Here is a 13,847-nt window from a genome sequence, read left to right as displayed (position 1 = left end):
TTCTTATTATTTATTTATAGAAATTCATCTTTGCAACCAACGGTGTACTTTAAAAATTCTGTATTTAAAAGATTTCTAAATATACGTATTTCTTTATGCTCCCTTTATTTACTCTCCTTGGCAACTACATCTAACGTGATTATAACTATTCTTCTTTACTATTTTTTTTTCTGATGATGAGAAATTAATTTTGTTAAATGTAAAAGATGCCAAGCCTAGATTAAGCTCCTTCATTCATCCTCTGAAGTAGGATAATACCTTACCGGTGGTTACGGAAGTTAAACAGAAAAAAAGAAGAGAAGTTAACGGGACGATTTTTTTCTCTAAAGGTAATATCAAAAGAGTTGCTATTTAGATATGACGCGTACCCGCCTCTTTCCTCAAATATGAGATGGGCCAGATAATTTATTCGGCAACAAAATGGTACTCCTTCTCCTTGGCATAAATAGTAGGGAATCGTTTAAATGACGTTTGCCCCAACCGTTGGATTAGTCGGTATGAACACGATGACAGAGCTTGTTTGCGATGGCCTCCAAAGTTACCTGAACCCATACGATTTTTTCTTGGAGTTTTATAAAATATCTTGTGTATGTGCCCCCGCTACTTACTGATATAACCCGATTCGAGGCAACAGTTGTCCCTTCGATACGTCCAAAGTTTCCTCCATTATCATACATGTAAGTTTAAAGTACGGGACGAACTCTCATCTAGCTTCGATGTTTTTCTGCATGAAGAAAAGTTGTTGGGGGAAAAACTGTATGAGTTACTCTTTCATTTTATTTGTGATTTATAGTAATTCAAAGTTAAGAGAAATTAAATAGCTTTAAAACCCTGATATTCTTTTTATACACCTGCTATTTTTATAATTGCTTATGAAAGTCTATTGTTTGATTAATTTGTTTTTTTTTCTTCAGTCATTTGACTGGTTTGATGCAGCTCCCCAAGATTCTCTACCTAGTGCTAGTCGTTTCACTTTGGTATACCCCCTACATCCCTAACAATTTGTTTTACATATTCCAAACGGTGCCTGCCTGCACAATTATTTCCTTCTACCTGACCCTCTAATATTAATAAGTGACTAATATTAATATTAATAAGTGACTATTCCAGGATGCCTTAATATATAGCCAATAAGTCTTCTCTTCTTTTAACTACATATTTCCAAATGCTTCTTTCTTCATCGATTTGCCGCAACACCTCCTCATTTCTCACTTTATCCACCCACCTGATTTTTAACATTCTCCTACAACAAATCATTTCAAAAGCTTCTAATCTTTTCTTCTCAGGTACTCAGATCGTCCAAGTTTCACTTCCGTGTAAAGCTACACTCCAAACATACACTTTTAAAAATTCTTTTCCTGACGTTTAAATTAATTTTTGATGTAAACAAATTATATTTCTGACTGAAAGCTCGTTTCGCCTGCGCTATTCGGCATTTTATATCGCTCCTGCTTCGTCCATCTTTAGTAATTACTTCCCAAATAACAAACTTCTTTTACATCCATAATCTTTTCTCTTCCTGTTTTCACATTCAGTGGTCCATCTTTGTTCTTTCTACTACATTTCATTATTTTCTTTTGTTCTTGTTTATTTTCATGCGGTATTTCTTGCGTAGGACTTCATCCATGCCATTCATTGTTTCTTCTAAATCTTTTTACTCTCAGCTAGAATTACTATATCATCAGTAAATCGTAGCATCTTTATCTTTTCACCTTGTACTGTTACTCCGGATCTAAATTGTTCTTTAACATCATTAATTGCTAGTTCTGTGTAAATATTAAAAAGTAACGGGGATAGGGAACATCCTTGTCGGACTCCCTTTCTTATTACGGCATCTTTCTTTGTTCTTCAATTATTACTGTTGCTGTTTGGTTCCTGTAAGTGTTAGCAATTATTCTTCTATCTCTGTATTTGAAACCTAATCTTTTTAAATGCTGAACATTTTATCCAGTTTCCGTTATCGAATGCCTTTTCTAGGTCTATAAATGCCAAGTATATTGGTTTGTTCTTCTTTAATCTTCCTTATAATATTAATCTGAGGCCTAAAATTGCTTCCCTTGTCCCTATACTTTTTCTGAAATCAAATTGGTCTTCTCCTAACATTTCTTCCAATCTTCTCTCAATTCTTCTGTACAGAATTCTAGTTAAGATTTTTTTGTTTGCATTTCTAGTTAAGCTAATTGTTCTGTATTCTTCACATTTATCTGTTCCTGTTTTCCTTGGTATCATGACTATAACATTTTTTTTGAAGTCTGACGGAACTTGCCCTTTTTCATAATTATTACACACCAGTTTGTATAATCTATCAATCGCTTCCTCACCTGCCCTGCGCAAAAATTCTACAGGTATTCTGTGTATTCCAGGAGCCTTCCTGCCATTCAAATCTTTTAATGCTCTCTTAAATTCAGATCTCAGTATTGTTTCTTCCCTTTCATCCTCTTCGACTTTTTCTTCTTCTTCTATAACCTTCCTAGGTGGGTAGAATATATTCCACCCACCTATCGAGTTTGCCTTTCGTATTATAAATCTGTGTACCATCTTTGTTTAACAAATTATTAGATTTTAATTTATGTTACCCAAAATTTTCCTTAACTTTCCTATGTGCTCTGTCTATTTTACCAATGTTCATTTCACTTTCCACTTCTGAACACTTTTCTTCTGTTTGTAAATGTTATAAAATTAATTGTTGGTTTTTGTGAAATAGATTTAAAAAATATATTTATTATATTTCTAATATAATTTTATTGAAATATATAATCATTTCTTTTGATAAACAGTCTCATCAAGATGTAACAATTCGTTTACTTTAATTGGCTAATACGTAGATTAATTGTGACGTAATTAAATTAAATTCGTTTCTGTTTATGAGTAGATTTAGAAACGATACGGCAGTTTATTTTTATTATCCTGTCAGACCTATTTAACCTCAAATCACCTTGAATGTGTCTTATTTAAGCTGCAATTTATTATTTTTTAATAATAGTATTCGTTTAAAAATTATTATTAAACTGCGTGTAAAAGCCTGTGGGACGATATCGAGAACGTATCATTGATATATAATACATGTGGTTTGGTAGCAACTCTACCTACATAATAGTTAATACCCACATATTATTATAATTCAGCGTATTCGCTCTTATTTTTTCTTTTATTTCTTCTTCGATAAGGTAAAGTCATCCGGACTAACGTTTATGTAGTGGATACAATATTAAAAAAATGTTTTACTTACAGATCTTAATTTTATTTTTTGTGTATAAATCAACTATTATAAATTGATGGCCATATGATCTATCTTTATCCGCTGTCTTGCTATACGTATGAAATTTTTAATGTTATTAATCAATCCACTATTTTATGTTGCGTAACCAAGAATATTTTCCTTCTTTCAATACTTAGATGTTTCTCAATATTCCCTTAAATCACTATTTTGTCAGAATAAGGGGAAAAATCAACATTTTGAGAAAAATGTTCTGAGACACAATAATTCCCACACTTTTATGAATTTTACCTTGGTTACCAAAATAGTAAAACCCCCCCACCACACCAATTACATGAAACGTTCCAACATCCGGCAAACATGTTGCGGCCGTTAAGCCTTTTCTCATGCTAGAAAAAAACTGCCAACTTGTCAACCTTTCTTAAAAAAATCTTTGTACATTGAAGAGAACTTTTTAACTCGTAGCTGCAATATTTTAGGTAGATTTCATAAGAAAGCTACGTATTGTAATTGGTACCATGATTCGACTTCCGGAAATTTCGACATATCTTCGCGTTTCGCATCCCCCAGACCCCAAAACCACCGTCAGTACAAAAGTTTATTTATTTATATATATATATATATATATATTTCACTTTCTTGTGGACAGGATAACAGCCGTAATTTTGCGCCAATGTCTTTCAAACTTGTCCTTAAAAATAACTCGTCCCAAAATCTCGGTCGAGTTCGTTAATGGGCAAAATTTTACCATGGAGGGAGGGCTTTTTCGAAAAAAACGAAATATTGCTATAATTTTCTTATTAAGTAAAATATCGAACTCCTTTAAAGTTCGTGCTATTTTTTTTTAAATAAACAAAACCTTATCTAAGTAAAGGTTTTTGATATCACCAACCACTGGCCCAGGGAATAGAAAAAATTGCGTTTCGAAGACAAAAAAATTATACCTCCTTTAATAGGCACAGTATCGGGTCGGTTTGAAGTGGTTTAATCCTCTAAACATTACTTAAAATGTTTTGTCTGAAACAATTTTTTATATTACCAACCCTTATCGCAAGGGATGACCAAAACAAAAAAAAAACAACAGAAAAAACAAAATATCGCTATAACTATTTTATTAAGTAAAATATCGAATTCTATTAAAGTTCTTACTTTTTTTGGATAAGGGCCTAAAACGTATCAAAGTAAAGTTTTTTGATATCAACATTGATCCAGGGGGTGGAAAAAATGGGGTTTCGAAGACAAAAAATTCATACCTCCCTTAATAGGCACAGTATCGAGTCGGTTTAAAATTTTCGTTAGCCCTCTAAACATTACCTTAAACCTTTGTCTGAAAGAATTTTTGATATGACCAACCCTTACGGCAAAGGATGACCAAACTGTTGCTGGAATTGTAAGAAGACGGGACTTCTCGCATGCTAAACATCTGAACTTTTTTCACATGCAACCATTGTCGTATTGAGTAAATTTGAGGTTTTTTTAACTTTAAGGTGGAAATCTTTTTTATCCACTACTTAGCACCAGTGAAATATATCTCCTCCTTCTGGCGTGCTGAAAGGGATTTTTTTAATACCTGTGATTTTCATAAGTTATAAGTCCTCATTGCCCGGTATTCGCGTTTCCATTGATGTGTTAAAGAATACTATTGTCTTGTAAACTTTCTCTTCTTCTTCTGACTCTATCCGTAGTCATTGATAGAACACTATTTGTATTAGTAGCTGTACACCTTTCTTAACTTGTTTAGGCTGCAACTCCACCAATCCGTCTGGTAGTGCATCAAAGGGATAGTAAATTTATCTTCTTCTATAGACTTGCCCGAGGACTTGTCCCCCACAGAAGGGAAATCTAGGGAAAGAATATGCTGCAGTCACTATTCTACTAATGGTCGTATTGTTCATAATAAGTCGTTTTATAGAATTTTATTATATCTATTAACTTAGGCCGTTCACGTGCAACGTCGTATCATCGTTGCTTACCAAAAAAGATGGTACTGTTACGTGATATAGAAACAAGTGGCTTCAGTTTGGTAACAAAGCCTTGTATAACGAAAACGTAAGTATGGACTATATAAGGATTGGTCCAGTTGTTTTCAGCAGAGTAATATTTTTTTGAATTCATCAACGTAGTATGTGGCTGACCGTTATGAAGTATTGTATAACAGCGTTACTAAAATTGCCATACCTATTGTTCTGAATCAAGCGAAGAAATTTCTTCAAGGTCTCATAATAGGAAGCAACAACAATAATAATAATGAACAAATGACATACAAAATAGTAATTCAAAGGGCAAGATATGTTGAAAGATTGTTAAATTATAAAAACCAGAATACAGTCTAATTTACTAAAAATGTTATAATGACCGCTAATATTAATACCTGATTTTGCATTAACAAGATAACATTAGAAAAGTCTAAATTTCATACAATTCAATTTTCTTCAAACATTATTACTTTTACTGTTTACAATAATACACTGTCATTCTCACTACTTTTTATCAATAACACACCGAACAACTTCTTACATTCACCCATTGTCCACAATGGAATGCTTGTGACGTATTCTTTACTCGTTGTTACTACACGCTTACTGATATCGCTGTTACCGCAACCGCGACGAACACGGTCTCGCAGAACTACTAATAGAACTTACTCACTGTTATCGCGACTACGCCGAACACGGTTTCGCAGCAGCACTACTCACTTAACTACTGACCGTTCCCGCTGGTCCTAACAGTATTTATATCTCTTGAACTGCAGAACCATTACCCGCCTCATTACTTAACTTGTTGAAGCGTAATAATTTTCATCGTCTGCGCCCTTACATTTTTCCATAAATTCTTATTCCGGTCTAGTAACCCTTTTTTGTCGAATAATAACTTTTGGAGGTGCCATTGTCTGTATTACAAAGAACAAATTGTTAACCGGACTTATCACCCTGAGAAAAGGATCCCTTTTATTTCCTTCTGGATTCCTTCCTTTCATTATTATTTTTTCATATTTTTATCTTAATTGGAAGAATTCGTTACCCTGGTCCTGTTACAGAATTGTTTTTTTTACGGTTATTTTTTTTAACAAAACGCGGATGATCGTATTTCATAATAGGTGGAGCTTACCGACTATAACGGATCAGTGAGCCACTGATCCGTTAAAAAGTTCTTAATACGCAGAACAAGACGTAAGTATAATTTTTTCCACTAGTAATTAATATTATTGATTTGGTAAAACAGGGTTACCAAACCCTGAAGGTTTGGGAAGGTCTAGGGAAGTTATAGACTATAACTTCCCCAAAAAAGTCGTTATTAAAATGAAGCCTAGGTGTTTCAGCTTTTAAATATTATTGAAAAATTTGACCAACTGTTTTTTAAGAATCCATGATCATAATCATATTAATAATTATCCTAATGCTATATAGTAACTTTATGACTTATAGCCTTTCATACTGAGGTCCCGGGTTCGAATCCCGGCCAGGCATGGCATCTTTCACATGCGACAAAATACATCTCCATATCCCACGCACAAATTTCAAGCTTATGTGGTGACAACATCAAGAAAAAAAATTGTTGTAATCCAAACTTAAAATGTAAGGGTTCCGATATTTTTATGATTGGTAGATTTATTTATTTAATGAGTTAATTTATTTAATAATTTATTTCATTATGGGTTTTCTTTATGGATGACTGATTATTAGGTGGTTAAATTGTAAATTAAATTAATTAAAAATGTATTAAAAAAATTCATGCTCAATTAATGATATTACATTGCAAACATAATAGTGCTCAAAATTTACTGAGGTTTACTTTTAAAGCAATATCAACTTTTGATTGTTAAACTTAAATCCTTATCCCAGTTTTGTTATTTGTATTTTTTTTTTTTTTTGATTAATGATATCACCACATAAGCTTGAAGCTTGTGCGTGGGATGTAGAAATGGAATTTTATAGCATGTGAAAAAATGCCTTGCCAGACCGGGATTCGAACGTGGGATCTCCGAATGAAAGACTGAGGCGTTCCATTACACCACGGAGATCGGCGTTGTTGTTATTATTATAACTGGAATATATATTATGTTAATTATAATCAGTTATCTTTTATTTTTTGATTTTATGAAAAATTCCCCTAAAAAACAATTTTTTTATTCCGGTCCAGGTGTAATTCACTATAAATTTGGTAATACTTCATCAACTATCGTAGATGATCTGATAGAAAATACGGGGCTCGGCTGATAAATTGTGCACGTATATGCGTGGTATGAGAATGAAAAGAGATATTGGAATGAAATAAAAAGTGAATAAAAGTACAATACCGTAGCTACAAAATTCAGTATTTATTTTTCAATATAATCCCCGTTTACACTTTTACTGACGTGTGACAAGGTTTTGCATTCCGTCACTGAAATATTCTGGCGGTCTGTCTCAGGTCCAAGTGGCCACAGCTTCCTTTACCTCATCGTCGGTGGTGTAAAGATTACCTTTGAGATCCCTCTTGAGATGAGGGAAGAAGTGAAAGTGGCACGGAGCCAAATCCGGCGAGTATGGCGGAAGCAGAATAGGCTCAAACTTCAGCTTGCGGGAGCCATCAGAGAGTTTGCGCGGTATCCGTCGTGCACAGATTTTACGGTAACCCAATTACTCGATAATGTGGCCTACTCGTTCTTTAGATGTGCCTAAATGAACAGTGATGCGTTGCTGGGTGATTCGCCGTTCACTTTGAAGCAAATTGTTCACCTCCTTTCGATGTTTCTTGTCAGTCACACAAACTAGTTGTCCGCTGTGAGGAGCGTCCTCAGTTGTCGCTTTACCAGCTTCACATTCGCGAAATTTCAATGTCCATCTATTCACAGTACTCCTGTCAAAGTTTCACTACCGTAAACCGCTTTTAAACAATGAAACACGTTCGTAGGATTCACATTTTCTGCTGTTAAAAATTCGATCACTGCGCCCTGTTTTAACCGTGTTGATATATTGGCCGTACTCGACTCCATTTCAACTGCTACTGAAAATAAACCGGTAAAGGGATTTCAACGCATTATCACAGGTTTGCAGTAGGAGATTTTAGCTATGCCACGCCCAGCTCGATAGTACCTTTTGTCTCTGTGTAGCACGCTAGTGTGCAAAATTTATCAACGAAGCCTCTTATAATTAACATAAAAAAATAATGTAACCATATTCAAGAACAATAATATTAAATTCCCAGCATATTATGGAAAATCATGTAGTTTTGTCTCATTTTTTTTTTTTCAGAAGCTTAATGTACTGATATTTAAAATTAATTCGCTCAACCAATCGAAATAGTGTAATTTTCACTAATACAAGTAACACATACATTCATTTCTATTTCGCAAAGTATAATTAACTCAGAAAAATGTATCATAAAATGTAAATTTAAAAATTATTGCCCTTTAAATAATTTTTAAAGTAGTAATATTTACTGAACTGATAAAATGATTAAGCTATAATAAAAATCCATAAAATTTAATTATTTGTCATGAAAATAATCAAATTAATTTTAAAAGTATCTCAGAGTTAATTCATTCGTTCCAGAACTTCAGTCTATTTTGATTATTATTAAACGAATTGAAAATGGAAACGGTAAAAAAGGACTGTGAATTTAAAATTAGATGATGAATCGTTGTAATATTCTGAACTGAAGGGTGTTATAGTAATCATTTTCCTTTAAATTAAAATTATCCGCTTCTATTGTTGTCTTGTCATTCTATAAATATGTATTTATTTCTTTCATTAACTGTACAAAACTTGTAACGTAAAACATCTCATTGTATTATTTGTATAAAATTTATATATACGGAAGTTTAAATATAAAAAAAATAAAAATCTTTTGTATTCAATTTAAGTTAAAGATCGACAGTACACAGGGATAGGTGAAAGTTGATTGTACATTAAGAATGGATGTATGGATTAGTAATAAAACACCTTTATTTAAATACTTATTTCAAAGAATTCTACTTTATTGTTTTGTATTAGAAGGATTGATTTATTATATTATTTGTATATACGTGCAACATGCTAGTTTATTTTTCATTGTGAATAATTTGACATACGTCCATTTTTACTTTCCTGGATTTATATATTTATATATATATATATATATTGCCTCCGCAGCTAGGCCCTCTAGGTGGGATGCCCTGGCGGGCGCCGTCTCGGAATGGAATTATTAGCTGTTGTGTAAAAAAAATATTTTTTTGAATGATGAAAATTGATATAACGAAAGTTAAATTAGAAATTTAACTCTAGAAATTGATACTAACAAATTGGGATTTTCGGCTAATGATCGATACATTCCAGTAACTATTTTTTGGTTATAGTTCATTATTTTATGAAGAAAAACAATCATATAAATAAAAAAATATATTATTAATATACTAGCAGACCCGGCAATGCTTCGCTATTGCTAGATTTGAGTATATATATATATATATATATATATATATATATATATATATATAGATTAAATTAACACAATTGAAGGTTTGATAAAATATTAACAAAATGAACATTACGGAACTTTACAAAATTAATCCTTTAATTAAAATTAATTTCCTTTTACCATTCCCCCTTTTGTTTTCCCCCTTTCCATCGTCCTCTTTTCCTTTTCCCCCATATTTCCGTTTCCTCTTTCCTCCCCTTTTCATTTCCTTTTCCCATTTCTTTTTCCCTTATTTCCCTTTCCCTTTTTATTTTTTTCCCTTTTCCATTTTCTTCCCTTTTTCATTTTTACTTTCTTCCCTTTTACCTTTTTAGATTTTTCCCTTTTCCGATTTTTCCCATGCTCCCTTTTCCCCCGCGCGAAAAACGGTCCAGTACTAAAAACGTACTGGAAAAACGGTCCAGTACGTTTTTAGTTTCTAGCGGACACACATATCGGAAACATTGAAATGGAATTGTAAAATATTTAGTGTTGCTTTTACGTCCAACAGATAGCGTTGTTTTTCAAAAAAAGCATGTTTTTACCTGTCATAGATGTGACATCTTAGGTATATAAAAACACGCGCATATTCGACTGCAACGTTGTGTCAAAATTTCAAAGCAATCGGTGAACAACTTTCGGAGATTTAAGATTTTGAATAAACGAACTTTTACATTTTTATTTATATGTACATATATATATATATATATATATATATGTAATTTTGTGTCATAATTATTAGGTCTATTATTGTGAGAAAATTATTTTACTTAATTTGATACTAATTTACAATACTAGAATTAACAATAAATAAAAACAATTAATATTTCATCGAATTGAATGTAAAATGGAGGACATGAAAACACACATAATCACATCAATTTTCTGCCCTAACTCGGCTATTTGTCAACCAATTTTCAAAAGTAAAATGTCATTTTGTTCATAATAAAATGCTTAATATTTTAGTAAATAACATAAATTTTGATAAAACTAATATTTATGGAGATATAACGGATTGAAAAAAATAAACATGGCCGCCATTTTGTAATTTGCGAATGTATTTAAGTCCTGACGTTTTGCTAATTTTAAAACTTTATTACCAAGACGCTTACCAAATATTAATGTGATTCGTCTATCCGAACTTGAGATAGAAATTTTTATATAAAAATAACAAAATGGCGTATAGGAGGAGATCGAAGGAGAAATTGCCATTTTTCCTAAGGATATTTTTTTGTTTAGTTTTACAAGTAGAATCCGAAAAAGTATAGCCAGCCCACCATTTTAGAAACACTGTTTATTTTTCCTTAACAGGTAATTAAGAGCAGTATGGTGTTAATTTATTTCTATATTATCTTTAGTTACATCGATACCATTTACAATGAGTTAATTGATCATTTTTTCTTTCAGTTTCAGCATTTCTCACAACCAATCATCATCAGTCAACTGGCATATATTCTCATCGGTGTGGGAGGATTCATATTTATTGTTAGTTTCCTTGGTTATTGCGGTGCTTTACAAGAATCTAGATGTTTGTTGACAACTGTAAGTAACTTTTATTAAATTCTCTCTCGTTATGTTGTATTTTTCATATAATTTTATCATATAGAACAGAGTACGCTGTTTTATTAATTGTTCTGAATTTATTTTCACAACCTAGTGATCTATTATTTTATTATGACCCACTATAAATTCATGTAGAATCTATTGTATTGTGTTATAACCCGTTATATGGATCATATCAGCTATAACTTCACGCTTTGTAGTTACTAATTACTAGTAATAGTATTTTTAGTTTTTATTACGTTGTGGTCCTACGTAATTACGTAAGGACGTAGGACTTGTTACCTATAATTATCTAATTTTTACATGTTACTCTTATTAGTGAAATTAAAAATCTGATGTGGATACCACATGACTTCCTTGTACGCCTATTAAATTACATATACACATTTATTGCTGCACTTCATCTAAACTTATTTCATTTGAAAGTGAAGTACTATCCTCTAATTCTTCAATAAAGTGGACAGTTACACTGTCCACTTTATTGCATTGATGGACACCACATTGCATCAAATTTTTTTGTGGTGTCCGTATCAGCATTATATATTAGTTTATATATTAATTTTGTTTCACATCGCTAAAGTAGTTATGTGGAGTAAGTGAAAATGTAACGGATCCGTAACAATGCACACATCGGTTCAAATCCGACTTCATATACATATATGTTTTTTAAATTTAAATATATTGATTTATTAATAATTATTAACCTCTGATCGTAAAAAAAATTACAATAAATAATAAAAAACAATATGGAAAAATAAGAAGTTATCAGTAAAATACAATTTTATGTACTTTTCATTTTAATTCAAAAATTTTACAGGTTAATAATTATTAACCTTATTTTCTATACACATCAATTGTATTACTAAATGTGTGCAGCCACCTGTCTCATGTTCTTTATTTGTTGATGATTTTGTTATATATATATTGCGCCCCGTTCAACAGCCACAGCAGAAAGACTACTTCAGAACACTATATCTTACCTTGAAGATTGGTTCAAGGTTACCGGCTTCACATTTTCACCTGAGAAAACAAAATGTGTAGTCTTTTCTCATCTACGGGACTCCTTTATTCCGAATCGGTGGAGAGCTAATTGCTATCTCTCCTGATGTCAGATTTTTAGGTTTATTTTTTTATAGCCAATTTACGTGGGTCAAACACATCAAAGAATTAAAAAAAAAATGTTCCAAACTTTTAGATACGCTACGAGTCCTTAGAATTACCAATTGGAGTGCCGTTCGGTCATGTATGTTGCGTTTTTACTATTCCTTAGTTCGTTTCCGTTTAGATTATGGTTGTATTGCCTATTCTTCAACGCGCAATACCGTGCTTAGAATGCTGGCTGCTGTACATCATGCTTTCCTTCAGTTTGCTACAGGTGCCTTTATAGATCAAGCCGTGTTGTAAGCATCCTTGTTGATTGAGGTGAGCCATCACTTTGGAATAGACGGGACCAGGTTTTAACATCTTATTTTACCCGTCTTAAAGAACAACCAAATATCCGGCTTTTGACACAGTCCTTGGAAATCCTTATCTTCGAAGATATGAGGGCCATCCACGTTATACTGCACCTGTAGGTTTTCGACTCCGGCGTTTACTGCACGTTATAAATGTTGACTCACCTTCCATTTTCCGATTTATCCGTGTTCGTATCCTCCGTGGAGAATCAACCTTATTCATTTTATGTTTGACCCCACCCTCACGATATACAATAAAGAATCAACACCGCCTACTTTCTTTCAGCAAATGTTTCACCATAAGTGTGCAATGTGAGCAACATTCGACACGGCACACATCCAGCCGATAGGAGAGTTCATCCAATACTTTAATCAGCAAATCAGGAGCTGCTTCAATCCTGTGTCTCAAGTCGGTTAGGTCAACCGGTAACGGTGGCGCATATACTTGGTCCTTTATAATCGTAAAGAAAAAAATCGCACGGGATCAGATTGGGCGAACGTGGAGGCCACGGTAAACAAGCCTTGTCATCTGGTCCCTGGCGACCGATCCAGCGATCGGGGAGAATTTCTTCCACCAATCATGTACAGTGTTACACCAGTGAGGAGGCGCACCATCTTGTTGCCAAATAAAGTTCTGTGGTTCGTATTGCAGTTGAGGAAAGAGCCACAGTTGTAGCATATCCTAGGATTTCCTAGGAATACGCACAAAACATTCTCTTCCACGTTCAACATTGTCCTCGGACACACTCGATCGTTCTGTACTCTTCCCTTTATAAGTACACCAGTCGTTTCAAATTGTTTATACCATCTACAAATGTTATTGTTACTCGGGGATCACAACAGAATGAACGTTGAACCGTAATTCACCCTTCGCAAACTGCAAAATACAGAACGGTTTCTTTCAGGGAAGGGGGTCGCCATCTACGTTACTAGCAGTTTCAAGCGGAAGGTACAGAAAATAGTTTATGGGCTTGGGCAAAATTAAAACAGTTTGAGTTGCTCTTTCATTTCATAAATAATTAATCAATGTATGTGAAACTTGAGTAATATTACACAGCTTTAACACTTCAATATTCATTTTAAAATACCTGGTACATAAAAATTGTATTACGTAGTTTTCGAGTTTGGATAAACAAGGTATTAAAGAGGTTATTAAAAGTACAAAAATTTAATTAAAAAATAACGCTGAATTCCCA

At 32.9% G+C, this 13,847-nt stretch overlaps 1 protein-coding gene across 1 annotated transcript in view; it reads left to right on the top strand.

Moving 5' to 3' along the window:
- The window catches only part of Tsp66E (Tetraspanin 66E), a 362,122-nt gene that overhangs the window by 296,749 nt on the left and 51,526 nt on the right, over window positions 1–13,847 (top strand). Inside the window, exon 4 of the mRNA XM_075353657.1 lies at window positions 11,042–11,176. Coding sequence (XP_075209772.1) covers window positions 11,042–11,176 — 135 coding nt within the window. The remainder of the gene's footprint in view (window positions 1–11,041; window positions 11,177–13,847) is intronic.

The sequence above is a fragment of the Lycorma delicatula genome, chromosome 1 (genome assembly GCF_047948215.1).
Source record: "Lycorma delicatula isolate Av1 chromosome 1, ASM4794821v1, whole genome shotgun sequence".
Taxonomy (NCBI): domain Eukaryota; kingdom Metazoa; phylum Arthropoda; class Insecta; order Hemiptera; family Fulgoridae; genus Lycorma; species Lycorma delicatula.
The sequence above is the reverse complement of the archived record's forward strand: the minus strand, read 5'-3'. Positions and strand labels throughout refer to the sequence as shown.